This window comes from Lathyrus oleraceus, chromosome 6 (genome assembly GCF_024323335.1).
Source record: "Lathyrus oleraceus cultivar Zhongwan6 chromosome 6, CAAS_Psat_ZW6_1.0, whole genome shotgun sequence".
In the NCBI taxonomy this organism is placed as follows: domain Eukaryota; kingdom Viridiplantae; phylum Streptophyta; class Magnoliopsida; order Fabales; family Fabaceae; genus Lathyrus; species Lathyrus oleraceus.
Window position 1 is genome coordinate 100,780,543 of NC_066584.1, and position 15,921 is coordinate 100,796,463.

General features: G+C 30.8%; 1 protein-coding gene across 1 annotated transcript in view; it reads right to left on the minus strand.

Moving 5' to 3' along the window:
• Positions 1–15,921, minus strand: part of LOC127094218 (uncharacterized) — a 34,095-nt gene that overhangs the window by 6,707 nt on the left and 11,467 nt on the right. Inside the window, exons 11-21 of the mRNA XM_051033077.1 lie at positions 14,773–14,898; positions 13,408–13,533; positions 12,042–12,167; positions 10,676–10,801; positions 9,309–9,434; positions 7,943–8,068; positions 6,783–6,992; positions 6,579–6,704; positions 5,213–5,341; positions 3,847–3,972; positions 2,483–2,608 (exon numbers count right to left, since the gene is read on the minus strand). Coding sequence (XP_050889034.1) covers positions 2,483–2,608; positions 3,847–3,972; positions 5,213–5,341; positions 6,579–6,704; positions 6,783–6,992; positions 7,943–8,068; positions 9,309–9,434; positions 10,676–10,801; positions 12,042–12,167; positions 13,408–13,533; positions 14,773–14,898 — 1,473 coding nt within the window. The remainder of the gene's footprint in view (positions 1–2,482; positions 2,609–3,846; positions 3,973–5,212; positions 5,342–6,578; positions 6,705–6,782; positions 6,993–7,942; positions 8,069–9,308; positions 9,435–10,675; positions 10,802–12,041; positions 12,168–13,407; positions 13,534–14,772; positions 14,899–15,921) is intronic.

The following is a 15,921-nucleotide window of genomic DNA, read 5'->3' on the forward strand; positions in this document are numbered from 1 at the left end:
GATTCTTTCTCAAGCTTTTCTTCATAACCTAATGTTTGCCTCAGTTCTCTTGTGGTTCTTTCTTCCGTCTTCATTAACGCCTGATAATCTTTCTCCATTTTTTTAATCGAACTCAATTCTTTGAGCTTCTCCAGTCTTGTTCTCTTTCTCCTTCCCAGACCTCCCCATGAAGATGGAGGAGGTGATATCTATGAATGATGGAGGGAGAGTGATATCGAGAGTTGTAAAATGTGTGTGAGAGAGAGAGGTATGCTAATTGTTTTTATCATATAGTGTGATATATTTATAGTATGTGTCATATCTTAATTTAAACCTTAATCTCACATATCATTGGCATCCTTCCACACAAACAAAGTCACTTCTTGGTCCTTCTCCCTCTTATTTTTGGGCTTTGTTTTTGTAGAAGCATCTCTTTATTGATGTTTTTACTTTTATATTAATATGTTCATTGCTTATGTGACCATTAATCAAATAACAAATATTTTTCTTTAAGTTTATTGTGCATCGTAGGCCTTTTCATCAAGAGTACATCAAAGTTTTGTTGCTTACTTCTCAAGGAAAACTACTTGGTTTTGGTGTAGCCTATTTTTTTTTTACCAATTTACCCTTAGATAACTTACCTAATAACTTCTAATAACTTCTATTGAAACCACTATTATTATTTTCACATAACTTCCTACTATTAACTTCTTATATAACTTCCGATTAGAATTAACATTAAATAAAATAATACCGTATATTTTTCACGTATGTTTATTAAAAAACGGACAAACGCGCACAAAATGTCCGTCTGGATGCTAGTATATATAAAGGGAAACTTGGTTTGGTGTAGCCTATTTTTCTACAAATTTTACTCTTAGATAACTTACGTAATTACTTCTAATAACTTCTATTGGAACCACTATTATCCCATTTCACATAACTTCCTACTATTAGTTCTTATATAACTTTCAATTAACATTAAATAAAACAATATCGTATATATTTTCACTATATTTATTAAAAAAACGGACAGAGGGTGCCGGTCTGGACGATAATTTATAATAAAACTAAATTAATACTAAACATCAAAATTGTTTTTTCACGCACTTATCATAATCTTATAAAAATTAAATTGCTTTTTACGTAACTTTCATAGTTTCAGAATTGGGGAAGTGGAAGTTCCTGAATCTCATTCTCCAAGATTCTAACTTTTTGCATGGTTTTTTCTCTGTCTTGCGTCTTTTCCATAATAAAACGCGGTCAAAACTGCTGAATAACAAAAAAAATTAAAATCAAAGTTATAAAAGCAAGATGAAAAAAAAATATGGAAGAAAATCAATATCACCTTGATTCTGCCATTATCATGGATTCTTTCTCAAGCTTTTCTTCATAACCTAATGTTTGCCTCAGTTCTCTTGTGGTTCTTTCTTCCGTCTTCATTAACGCCTGATAATCTTTCTCCATTTTTTAGCGAACTCAATTCTTTGAGCTTTCTCCAGTCTTGTTCTCTTTCTCTTCCCAGACCTCCCCATGAATGATGGAGGAGGGTGATATCTATGAATGATGGAGGGAGAGTGATATCGAGAGTTGTAAAATGTGTGTGAGAGAGAGAGGTATGCTTGAATTGTGTTTATCATATAGTGATGAATATTATTTATAGTATGTGTCATATCTTAATTTTTAACCTTAAGATCTCACATATCGTTGGCATCCTTCCACACAAACAAAGTCACTTCTTGGTCCTTCTCCCTCTTTTTTTGGGCTTTGTTTTTGTAGAAGCATCTCTTTATTGATGTTTTTACTTTTATATTAATATGTTCATTGCTTATGTGACCATTAATCAAATAACAAATATTTTTTCTTTAAGTTTATTGTGCATCGTAGGCCTTTTCATCAAGAGTACATCAAAGTTTTGTTGCTTACTTCTCAAGGAAAACTACTTGGTTTTGGTGTAGCCTATTTTTTTTTACCAATTTTACCCTTAGATAACTTACCTAATAACTTCTAATAACTTCTATTGAAACCACTATTATTATATTTCACATAACTTCCTACTATTAACTTCTTATATAACTTCCGATTAAATTAACATTAAATAAAATAATACCGTATATATTTTCACGTATGTTTATTAAAAAAACGGACAAACGCGCACAAAATGTCCGTCTGGATGCTAGTATATATAAAGGGAAACTTGGTTTTGGTGTAGCCTATTTTTCTACAAATTTTACTCTTAGATAACTTACGTAATTACTTCTAATAACTTCTATTGAACCACTATTATCCCATTTCACATAACTTCCTACTATTAAGTTCTTATATAACTTTCAATTAACATTAAATAAAACAATATCGTATATATTTTCACTATATTTATTAAAAAACGGACAGAGGGTGCCGGTCTGGACGATAATTTATAATAAAACTAAATTAATACTAAACATCAAAATTGTTTTTCACGCACTTATCATAATCTTATAAAAATTAAATTGCTTTTTACGTAACTTTCATAGTTTCAGAATTGGGGGAAGTGGAACGTTCCTGAATCTCATTCTCCAAGATTCTAACTTTTTGCATGGTTTTTTCTCTGTCTTGCGTCTTTTCCATAATAAAACGCGGGTCAAAACTGCTGAATAACAAAAAAAATTAAAATCAAAGTTATAAAAGCAAGATGAAAAAAAATATTGGAAGAAAATCACTATCACCTTGATTCTGCCATTATCAAGGATTCTTTCTCAAGCTTTTCTTCATAACCTAATGTTTGCCTCAGTTCTCTTGTGGTTCTTTCTTCCGTCTTCATTAACGCCTGATAATCTTTCTCCATTTTTTTAGCGAACTCAATTCTTTGAGCTTTCTCCAGTCTTGTTCTCTTTCTCTTCCCAGACCTCCCCATGAATGATGGAGGAGGGTGATATCTATGAATGATGGAGGGAGAGTGATATCGAGAGTTGTAAAATGTGTGTGAGAGAGAGAGGTATGCTTGAATTGTGTTTATCATATAGTGATGAATATTATTTATAGTATGTGTCATATCTTAATTTTTAACCTTAAGATCTCACATATCGTTGGCATCCTTCCACACAAACAAAGTCACTTCTTGGTCCTTCTCCCTCTTATTTTTGGGCTTTGTTTTTGTAGAAGCATCTCTTTATTGATGTTTTTACTTTTATATTAATATGTTCATTGCTTATGTGACCATTAATCAAATAACAAATATTTTTTCTTTAAGTTTATTGTGCATCGTAGGCCTTTTCATCAAGAGTACATCAAAGTTTTGTTGCTTACTTCTCAAGGAAAACTACTTGGTTTTGGTGTAGCCTATTTTTTTTTACCAATTTTACCCTTAGATAACTTACCTAATAACTTCTAATAACTTCTATTGAAACCACTATTATTATATTTCACATAACTTCCTACTATTAACTTCTTATATAACTTCCGATTAGAATTAACATTAAATAAATAATACCGTATATATTTTCACGTATGTTTATTAAAAAAACGGACAAACGCGCACAAAATGTCCGTCTGGATGCTAGTATATATAAAGGGAAACTTGGTTTTGGTGTAGCCTATTTTTCTACAAATTTTACTCTTAGATAACTTACGTAATTACTTCTAATAACTTCTATTGGAACCACTATTATCCCATTTCACATAACTTCCTACTATTAAGTTCTTATATAACTTTCAATTAACATTAAATAAAACAATATCGTATATATTTTCACTATATTTATTAAAAAAACGGACAGAGGGTGCCGGTCTGGACGATAATTTATAATAAAACTAAATTAATACTAAACATCAAAATTGTTTTTCACGCACTTATCATAATCTTATAAAAATTAAATTGCTTTTTACGTAACTTTCATAGTTTCAGAATTGGGGGAAGTGGAACGTTCCTGAATCTCATTCTCCAAGATTCTAACTTTTTGCATGGTTTTTTCTCTGTCTTGCGTCTTTTCCATAATAAAACGCGGGTCAAAACTGCTGAATAACAAAAAAAATTAAAATCAAAGTTATAAAAGCAAGATGAAAAAAAAATATTGGAAGAAAATCAATATCACCTTGATTCTGCCATTATCAAGGATTCTTTCTCAAGCTTTTCTTCATAACCTAATGTTTGCCTCAGTTCTCTTGTGGTTCTTTCTTCCGTCTTCATTAACGCCTGATAATCTTTCTCCATTTTTTTAGCGAACTCAATTCTTTGAGCTTTCTCCAGTCTTGTTCTCTTTCTCTTCCCAGACCTCCCCATGAATGATGGAGGAGGGTGATATCTATGAATGATGGAGGGAGAGTGATATCGAGAGTTGTAAAATGTGTGTGAGAGAGAGAGGTATGCTTGAATTGTGTTTATCATATAGTGATGAATATTATTTATAGTATGTGTCATATCTTAATTTTTAACCTTAAGATCTCACATATCGTTGGCATCCTTCCACACAAACAAAGTCACTTCTTGGTCCTTCTCCCTCTTATTTTTGGGCTTTGTTTTTGTAGAAGCATCTCTTTATTGATGTTTTTACTTTTATATTAATATGTTCATTGCTTATGTGACCATTAATCAAATAGCAAATATTTTTTCTTTAAGTTTATTGTGCATCGTAGGCCTTTTCATCAAGAGTACATCAAAGTTTTGTTGCTTACTTCTCAAGGAAAACTACTTGGTTTTGGTGTAGCCTATTTTTTTTTACCAATTTTACCCTTAGATAACTTACCTAATAACTTCTAATAACTTCTATTGAAACCACTATTATTATATTTCACATAACTTCCTACTATTAACTTCTTATATAACTTCCGATTAGAATTAACATTAAATAAAATAATACCGTATATATTTTCACGTATGTTTATTAAAAAAACGGACAAACGCGCACAAAATGTCCGTCTGGATGCTAGTATATATAAAGGGAAACTTGGTTTTGGTGTAGCCTATTTTTCTACAAATTTTACTCTTAGATAACTTACGTAATTACTTCTAATAACTTCTATTGGAACCACTATTATCCCATTTCACATAACTTCCTACTATTAAGTTCTTATATAACTTTCAATTAACATTAAATAAAACAATATCGTATATATTTTCACTATATTTATTAAAAAAACGGACAGAGGGTGCCGGTCTGGACGATAATTTATAATAAAACTAAATTAATACTAAACATCAAAATTGTTTTTCACGCACTTATCATAATCTTATAAAAATTAAATTGCTTTTTACGTAACTTTCATAGTTTCAGAATTGGGGGAAGTGGAACGTTCCTGAATCTCATTCTCCAAGATTCTAACTTTTTGCATGGTTTTTTCTCTGTCTTGCGTCTTTTCCATAATAAAACGCGGGTCAAAACTGCTGAATAACAAAAAAATTAAAATCAAAGTTATAAAAGCAAGATGAAAAAAAAATATTGGAAGAAAATCACTATCACCTTGATTCTGCCATTATCAAGGATTCTTTCTCAAGCTTTTCTTCATAACCTAATGTTTGCCTCAGTTCTCTTGTGGTTCTTTCTTCCGTCTTCATTAACGCCTGATAATCTTTCTCCATTTTTTTAGCGAACTCAATTCTTTGAGCTTTCTCCAGTCTTGTTCTCTTTCTCTTCCCAGACCTCCCCATGAATGATGGAGGAGGGTGATATCTATGAATGATGGAGGGAGAGTGATATCGAGAGTTGTAAAATGTGTGTGAGAGAGAGAGGTATGCTTGAATTGTGTTTATCATATAGTGATGAATATTATTTATAGTATGTGTCATATCTTAATTTTTAACCTTAAGATCTCACATATCGTTGGCATCCTTCCACACAAACAAAGTCACTTCTTGGTCCTTCTCCCTCTTATTTTTGGGCTTTGTTTTTGTAGAAGCATCTCTTTATTGATGTTTTTACTTTTATATTAATATGTTCATTGCTTATGTGACCATTAATCAAATAGCAAATATTTTTTCTTTAAGTTTATTGTGCATCGTAGGCCTTTTCATCAAGAGTACATCAAAGTTTTGTTGCTTACTTCTCAAGGAAAACTACTTGGTTTTGGTGTAGCCTATTTTTTTTTACCAATTTTACCCTTAGATAACTTACCTAATAACTTCTAATAACTTCTATTGAAACCACTATTATTATATTTCACATAACTTCCTACTATTAACTTCTTATATAACTTCCGATTAGAATTAACATTAAATAAAATAATACCGTATATATTTTCACGTATGTTTATTAAAAAAACGGACAAACGCGCACAAAATGTCCGTCTGGATGCTAGTATATATAAAAGGGAAACTTGGTTTTGGTGTAGCCTATTTTTCTACAAATTTTACTCTTAGATAACTTACGTAATTACTTCTAATAACTTCTATTGGAACCACTATTATCCCATTTCACATAACTTCCTACTATTAAGTTCTTATATAACTTTCAATTAACATTAAATAAAACAATATCGTATATATTTTCACTATATTTATTAAAAAAACGGACAGAGGGTGCCGGTCTGGACGATAATTTATAATAAAACTAAATTAATACTAAACATCAAAATTGTTTTTCACGCACTTATCATAATCTTATAAAAATTAAATTGCTTTTTACGTAACTTTCATAGTTTCAGAATTGGGGGAAGTGGAACGTTCCTGAATCTCATTCTCCAAGATTCTAACTTTTTGCATGGTTTTTTCTCTGTCTTGCGTCTTTTCCATAATAAAACGCGGGTCAAAACTGCTGAATAACAAAAAAAATTAAAATCAGTTATAAAAGCAAGATGAAAAAAAAATATTGGAAGAAAATCACTATCACCTTGATTCTGCCATTATCAAGGATTCTTTCTCAAGCTTTTCTTCATAACCTAATGTTTGCCTCAGTTCTCTTGTGGTTCTTTCTTCCGTCTTCATTAACGCCTGATAATCTTTCTCCATTTTTTTAGCGAACTCAATTCTTTGAGCTTTCTCCAGTCTTGTTCTCTTTCTCTTCCCAGACCTCCCCATGAATGATGGAGGAGGGTGATATCTATGAATGATGGAGGGAGAGTGATATCGAGAGTTGTAAAATGTGTGTGAGAGAGAGAGGTATGCTTGAATTGTGTTTATCATATAGTGATGAATATTATTTATAGTATGTGTCATATCTTAATTTTTAACCTTAAGATCTCACATATCGTTGGCATCCTTCCACACAAACAAAGTCACTTCTTGGTCCTTCTCCCTCTTATTTTTGGGCTTTGTTTTTGTAGAAGCATCTCTTTATTGATGTTTTTACTTTTATATTAATATGTTCATTGCTTATGTGACCATTAATCAAATAACAAATATTTTTTCTTTAAGTTTATTGTGCATCGTAGGCCTTTTCATCAAGAGTACATCAAAGTTTTGTTGCTTACTTCTCAAGGAAAACTACTTGGTTTTGGTGTAGCCTATTTTTTTTACCAATTTTACCCTTAGATAACTTACCTAATAACTTCTAATAACTTCTATTGAAACCACTATTATTATATTTCACATAACTTCCTACTATTAACTTCTTATATAACTTCCGATTAGAATTAACATTAAATAAAATAATACCGTATATATTTTCACGTATGTTTATTAAAAAAACGGACAAACGCGCACAAAATGTCCGTCTGGATGCTAGTATATATAAAAGGGAAACTTGGTTTTGGTGTAGCCTATTTTTCTACAAATTTTACTCTTAGATAACTTACGTAATTACTTCTAATAACTTCTATTGGAACCACTATTATCCCATTTCACATAACTTCCTACTATTAAGTTCTTATATAACTTTCAATTAACATTAAATAAAACAATATCGTATATATTTTCACTATATTTATTAAAAAAACGGACAGAGGGTGCCGGTCTGGACGATAATTTATAATAAAACTAAATTAATACTAAACATCAAAATTGTTTTTCACGCACTTATCATAATCTTATAAAAATTAAATTGCTTTTTACGTAACTTTCATAGTTTCAGAATTGGGGGAAGTGGAACGTTCCTGAATCTCATTCTCCAAGATTCTAACTTTTTGCATGGTTTTTTCTCTGTCTTGCGTCTTTTCCATAATAAAACGCGGGTCAAAACTGCTGAATAACAAAAAAAATTAAAATCAAAGTTATAAAAGCAAGATGAAAAAAAAATATTGGAAGAAAATCACTATCACCTTGATTCTGCCATTATCAAGGATTCTTTCTCAAGCTTTTCTTCATAACCTAATGTTTGCCTCAGTTCTCTTGTGGTTCTTTCTTCCGTCTTCATTAACGCCTGATAATCTTTCTCCATTTTTTTAGCGAACTCAATTCTTTGAGCTTTCTCCAGTCTTGTTCTCTTTCTCTTCCCAGACCTCCCCATGAATGATGGAGGAGGGTGATATCTATGAATGATGGAGGGAGAGTGATATCGAGAGTTGTAAAATGTGTGTGAGAGAGAGAGGTATGCTTGAATTGTGTTTATCATATAGTGATGAATATTATTTATAGTATGTGTCATATCTTAATTTTTAACCTTAAGATCTCACATATCGTTGGCATCCTTCCACACAAACAAAGTCACTTCTTGGTCCTTCTCCCTCTTATTTTTGGGCTTTGTTTTTGTAGAAGCATCTCTTTATTGATGTTTTTACTTTTATATTAATATGTTCATTGCTTATGTGACCATTAATCAAATAGCAAATATTTTTTCTTTAAGTTTATTGTGCATCGTAGGCCTTTTCATCAAGAGTACATCAAAGTTTTGTTGCTTACTTCTCAAGGAAAACTACTTGGTTTTGGTGTAGCCTATTTTTTTTTACCAATTTTACCCTTAGATAACTTACCTAATAACTTCTAATAACTTCTATTGAAACCACTATTATTATATTTCACATAACTTCCTACTATTAACTTCTTATATAACTTCCGATTAGAATTAACATTAAATAAAATAATACCGTATATATTTTCACGTATGTTTATTAAAAAAACGGACAAACGCGCACAAAATGTCCGTCTGGATGCTAGTATATATAAAGGGAAACTTGGTTTTGGTGTAGCCTATTTTTCTACAAATTTTACTCTTAGATAACTTACGTAATTACTTCTAATAACTTCTATTGGAACCACTATTATCCCATTTCACATAACTTCCTACTATTAAGTTCTTATATAACTTTCAATTAACATTAAATAAAACAATATCGTATATATTTTCACTATATTTATTAAAAAAACGGACAGAGGGTGCCGGTCTGGACGATAATTTATAATAAAACTAAATTAATACTAAACATCAAAATTGTTTTTCACGCACTTATCATAATCTTATAAAAATTAAATTGCTTTTTACGTAACTTTCATAGTTTCAGAATTGGGGGAAGTGGAACGTTCCTGAATCTCATTCTCCAAGATTCTAACTTTTTGCATGGTTTTTTCTCTGTCTTGCGTCTTTTCCATAATAAAACGCGGGTCAAAACTGCTGAATAACAAAAAAAATTAAAATCAAAGTTATAAAAGCAAGATGAAAAAAAAATATTGGAAGAAAATCACTATCACCTTGATTCTGCCATTATCAAGGATTCTTTCTCAAGCTTTTCTTCATAACCTAATGTTTGCCTCAGTTCTCTTGTGGTTCTTTCTTCCGTCTTCATTAACGCCTGATAATCTTTCTCCATTTTTTTAGCGAACTCAATTCTTTGAGCTTTCTCCAGTCTTGTTCTCTTTCTCTTCCCAGACCTCCCCATGAATGATGGAGGAGGGTGATATCTATGAATGATGGAGGGAGAGTGATATCGAGAGTTGTAAAATGTGTGTGAGAGAGAGAGGTATGCTTGAATTGTGTTTATCATATAGTGATGAATATTATTTATAGTATGTGTCATATCTTAATTTTTAACCTTAAGATCTCACATATCGTTGGCATCCTTCCACACAAACAAAGTCACTTCTTGGTCCTTCTCCCTCTTATTTTTGGGCTTTGTTTTTGTAGAAGCATCTCTTTATTGATGTTTTTACTTTTATATTAATATGTTCATTGCTTATGTGACCATTAATCAAATAGCAAATATTTTTTCTTTAAGTTTATTGTGCATCGTAGGCCTTTTCATCAAGAGTACATCAAAGTTTTGTTGCTTACTTCTCAAGGAAAACTACTTGGTTTTGGTGTAGCCTATTTTTTTTTACCAATTTTACCCTTAGATAACTTACCTAATAACTTCTAATAACTTCTATTGAAACCACTATTATTATATTTCACATAACTTCCTACTATTAACTTCTTATATAACTTCCGATTAGAATTAACATTAAATAAAATAATACCGTATATATTTTCACGTATGTTTATTAAAAAAACGGACAAACGCGCACAAAATGTCCGTCTGGATGCTAGTATATATAAAAGGGAAACTTGGTTTTGGTGTAGCCTATTTTTCTACAAATTTTACTCTTAGATAACTTACGTAATTACTTCTAATAACTTCTATTGGAACCACTATTATCCCATTTCACATAACTTCCTACTATTAAGTTCTTATATAACTTTCAATTAACATTAAATAAAACAATATCGTATATATTTTCACTATATTTATTAAAAAAACGGACAGAGGGTGCCGGTCTGGACGATAATTTATAATAAAACTAAATTAATACTAAACATCAAAATTGTTTTTCACGCACTTATCATAATCTTATAAAAATTAAATTGCTTTTTACGTAACTTTCATAGTTTCAGAATTGGGGGAAGTGGAACGTTCCTGAATCTCATTCTCCAAGATTCTAACTTTTTGCATGGTTTTTTCTCTGTCTTGCGTCTTTTCCATAATAAAACGCGGGTCAAAACTGCTGAATAACAAAAAAAATTAAAATCAAAGTTATAAAAGCAAGATGAAAAAAAATATTGGAAGAAAATCACTATCACCTTGATTCTGCCATTATCAAGGATTCTTTCTCAAGCTTTTCTTCATAACCTAATGTTTGCCTCAGTTCTCTTGTGGTTCTTTCTTCCGTCTTCATTAACGCCTGATAATCTTTCTCCATTTTTTTAGCGAACTCAATTCTTTGAGCTTTCTCCAGTCTTGTTCTCTTTCTCTTCCCAGACCTCCCCATGAATGATGGAGGAGGGTGATATCTATGAATGATGGAGGGAGAGTGATATCGAGAGTTGTAAAATGTGTGTGAGAGAGAGAGGTATGCTTGAATTGTGTTTATCATATAGTGATGAATATTATTTATAGTATGTGTCATATCTTAATTTTTAACCTTAAGATCTCACATATCGTTGGCATCCTTCCACACAAACAAAGTCACTTCTTGGTCCTTCTCCCTCTTATTTTTGGGCTTTGTTTTTGTAGAAGCATCTCTTTATTGATGTTTTTACTTTTATATTAATATGTTCATTGCTTATGTGACCATTAATCAAATAACAAATATTTTTTCTTTAAGTTTATTGTGCATCGTAGGCCTTTTCATCAAGAGTACATCAAAGTTTTGTTGCTTACTTCTCAAGGAAAACTACTTGGTTTTGGTGTAGCCTATTTTTTTTTACCAATTTTACCCTTAGATAACTTACCTAATAACTTCTAATAACTTCTATTGAAACCACTATTATTATATTTCACATAACTTCCTACTATTAACTTCTTATATAACTTCCGATTAGAATTAACATTAAATAAAATAATACCGTATATATTTTCACGTATGTTTATTAAAAAAACGGACAAACGCGCACAAAATGTCCGTCTGGATGCTAGTATATATAAAAGGGAAACTTGGTTTTGGTGTAGCCTATTTTTCTACAAATTTTACTCTTAGATAACTTACGTAATTACTTCTAATAACTTCTATTGGAACCACTATTATCCCATTTCACATAACTTCCTACTATTAAGTTCTTATATAACTTTCAATTAACATTAAATAAAACAATATCGTATATATTTTCACTATATTTATTAAAAAAACGGACAGAGGGTGCCGGTCTGGACGATAATTTATAATAAAACTAAATTAATACTAAACATCAAAATTGTTTTTCACGCACTTATCATAATCTTATAAAAATTAAATTGCTTTTTACGTAACTTTCATAGTTTCAGAATTGGGGGAAGTGGAACGTTCCTGAATCTCATTCTCCAAGATTCTAACTTTTTGCATGGTTTTTTCTCTGTCTTGCGTCTTTTCCATAATAAAACGCGGGTCAAAACTGCTGAATAACAAAAAAAATTAAAATCAAAGTTATAAAAGCAAGATGAAAAAAAAATATTGGAAGAAAATCACTATCACCTTGATTCTGCCATTATCAAGGATTCTTTCTCAAGCTTTTCTTCATAACCTAATGTTTGCCTCAGTTCTCTTGTGGTTCTTTCTTCCGTCTTCATTAACGCCTGATAATCTTTCTCCATTTTTTTAGCGAACTCAATTCTTTGAGCTTTCTCCAGTCTTGTTCTCTTTCTCTTCCCAGACCTCCCCATGAATGATGGAGGAGGGTGATATCTATGAATGATGGAGGGAGAGTGATATCGAGAGTTGTAAAATGTGTGTGAGAGAGAGAGGTATGCTTGAATTGTGTTTATCATATAGTGATGAATATTATTTATAGTATGTGTCATATCTTAATTTTTAACCTTAAGATCTCACATATCGTTGGCATCCTTCCACACAAACAAAGTCACTTCTTGGTCCTTCTCCCTCTTATTTTTGGGCTTTGTTTTTGTAGAAGCATCTCTTTATTGATGTTTTTACTTTTATATTAATATGTTCATTGCTTATGTGACCATTAATCAAATAGCAAATATTTTTTCTTTAAGTTTATTGTGCATCGTAGGCCTTTTCATCAAGAGTACATCAAAGTTTTGTTGCTTACTTCTCAAGGAAAACTACTTGGTTTTGGTGTAGCCTATTTTTTTTACCAATTTTACCCTTAGATAACTTACCTAATAACTTCTAATAACTTCTATTGAAACCACTATTATTATATTTCACATAACTTCCTACTATTAACTTCTTATATAACTTCCGATTAGAATTAACATTAAATAAAATAATACCGTATATATTTTCACGTATGTTTATTAAAAAAACGGACAAACGCGCACAAAATGTCCGTCTGGATGCTAGTATATATAAAAGGGAAACTTGGTTTTGGTGTAGCCTATTTTTCTACAAATTTTACTCTTAGATAACTTACGTAATTACTTCTAATAACTTCTATTGGAACCACTATTATCCCATTTCACATAACTTCCTACTATTAAGTTCTTATATAACTTTCAATTAACATTAAATAAAACAATATCGTATATATTTTCACTATATTTATTAAAAAAACGGACAGAGGGTGCCGGTCTGGACGATAATTTATAATAAAACTAAATTAATACTAAACATCAAAATTGTTTTTCACGCACTTATCATAATCTTATAAAAATTAAATTGCTTTTTACGTAACTTTCATAGTTTCAGAATTGGGGGAAGTGGAACGTTCCTGAATCTCATTCTCCAAGATTCTAACTTTTTGCATGGTTTTTTCTCTGTCTTGCGTCTTTTCCATAATAAAACGCGGGTCAAAACTGCTGAATAACAAAAAAAATTAAAATCAAAGTTATAAAAGCAAGATGAAAAAAAATATTGGAAGAAAATCACTATCACCTTGATTCTGCCATTATCAAGGATTCTTTCTCAAGCTTTTCTTCATAACCTAATGTTTGCCTCAGTTCTCTTGTGGTTCTTTCTTCCGTCTTCATTAACGCCTGATAATCTTTCTCCATTTTTTTAGCGAACTCAATTCTTTGAGCTTTCTCCAGTCTTGTTCTCTTTCTCTTCCCAGACCTCCCCATGAATGATGGAGGAGGGTGATATCTATGAATGATGGAGGGAGAGTGATATCGAGAGTTGTAAAATGTGTGTGAGAGAGAGAGGTATGCTTGAATTGTGTTTATCATATAGTGATGAATATTATTTATAGTATGTGTCATATCTTAATTTTTAACCTTAAGATCTCACATATCGTTGGCATCCTTCCACACAAACAAAGTCACTTCTTGGTCCTTCTCCCTCTTGTTTTTGGGCTTTGTTTTTGTAGAAGCATCTCTTTATTGATGTTTTTACTTTTATATTAATATGTTCATTGCTTATGTGACCATTAATCAAATAGCAAATATTTTTTCTTTAAGTTTATTGTGCATCGTAGGCCTTTTCATCAAGAGTACATCAAAGTTTTGTTGCTTACTTCTCAAGGAAAACTACTTGGTTTTGGTGTAGCCTATTTTTTTTACCAATTTTACCCTTAGATAACTTACCTAATAACTTCTAATAACTTCTATTGAAACCACTATTATTATATTTCACATAACTTCCTACTATTAACTTCTTATATAACTTCCGATTAGAATTAACATTAAATAAAATAATACCGTATATATTTTCACGTATGTTTATTAAAAAAACGGACAAACGCGCACAAAATGTCCGTCTGGATGCTAGTATATATAAAAGGGAAACTTGGTTTTGGTGTAGCCTATTTTTCTACAAATTTTACTCTTAGATAACTTACGTAATTACTTCTAATAACTTCTATTGGAACCACTATTATCCCATTTCACATAACTTCCTACTATTAAGTTCTTATATAACTTTCAATTAACATTAAATAAAACAATATCGTATATATTTTCACTATATTTATTAAAAAAACGGACAGAGGGTGCCGGTCTGGACGATAATTTATAATAAAACTAAATTAATACTAAACATCAAAATTGTTTTTCACGCACTTATCATAATCTTATAAAAATTAAATTGCTTTTTACGTAACTTTCATAGTTTCAGAATTGGGGGAAGTGGAACGTTCCTGAATCTCATTCTCCAAGATTCTAACTTTTTGCATGGTTTTTTCTCTGTCTTGCGTCTTTTCCATAATAAAACGCGGGTCAAAACTGCTGAATAACAAAAAAAATTAAAATCAAAGTTATAAAAGCAAGATGAAAAAAAAATATTGGAAGAAAATCACTATCACCTTGATTCTGCCATTATCAAGGATTCTTTCTCAAGCTTTTCTTCATAACCTAATGTTTGCCTCAGTTCTCTTGTGGTTCTTTCTTCCGTCTTCATTAACGCCTGATAATCTTTCTCCATTTTTTTAGCGAACTCAATTCTTTGAGCTTTCTCCAGTCTTGTTCTCTTTCTCTTCCCAGACCTCCCCATGAATGATGGAGGAGGGTGATATCTATGAATGATGGAGGGAGAGTGATATCGAGAGTTGTAAAATGTGTGTGAGAGAGAGAGGTATGCTTGAATTGTGTTTATCATATAGTGATGAATATTATTTATAGTATGTGTCATATCTTAATTTTTAACCTTAAGATCTCACATATCGTTGGCATCCTTCCACACAAACAAAGTCACTTCTTGGTCCTTCTCCCTCTTGTTTTTGGGCTTTGTTTTTGTAGAAGCATCTCTTTATTGATGTTTTTACTTTTATATTAATATGTTCATTGCTTATGTGACCATTAATCAAATAACAAATATTTTTTCTTTAAGTTTATTGTGCATCGTAGGCCTTTTCATCAAGAGTACATCAAAGTTTTGTTGCTTACTTCTCAAGGAAAACTACTTGGTTTTGGTGTAGCCTATTTTTTTTACCAATTTTACCCTTAGATAACTTACCTAATAACTTCTAATAACTTCTATTGAAACCACTATTATTATATTTCACATAACTTCCTACTATTAACTTCTTATATAACTTCCGATTAGAATTAACATTAAATAAAATAATACCGTATATATTTTCACGTATGTTTATTAAAAAAACGGACAAACGCGCACAAAATGTCCGTCTGGATGCTAGTATATATAAAAGGGAAACTTGGTTTTGGTGTAGCCTATTTTTCTACAAATTTTACTCTTAGATAACTTACGTAATTACTTCTAATAACTTCTATTGGAACCACTATTAT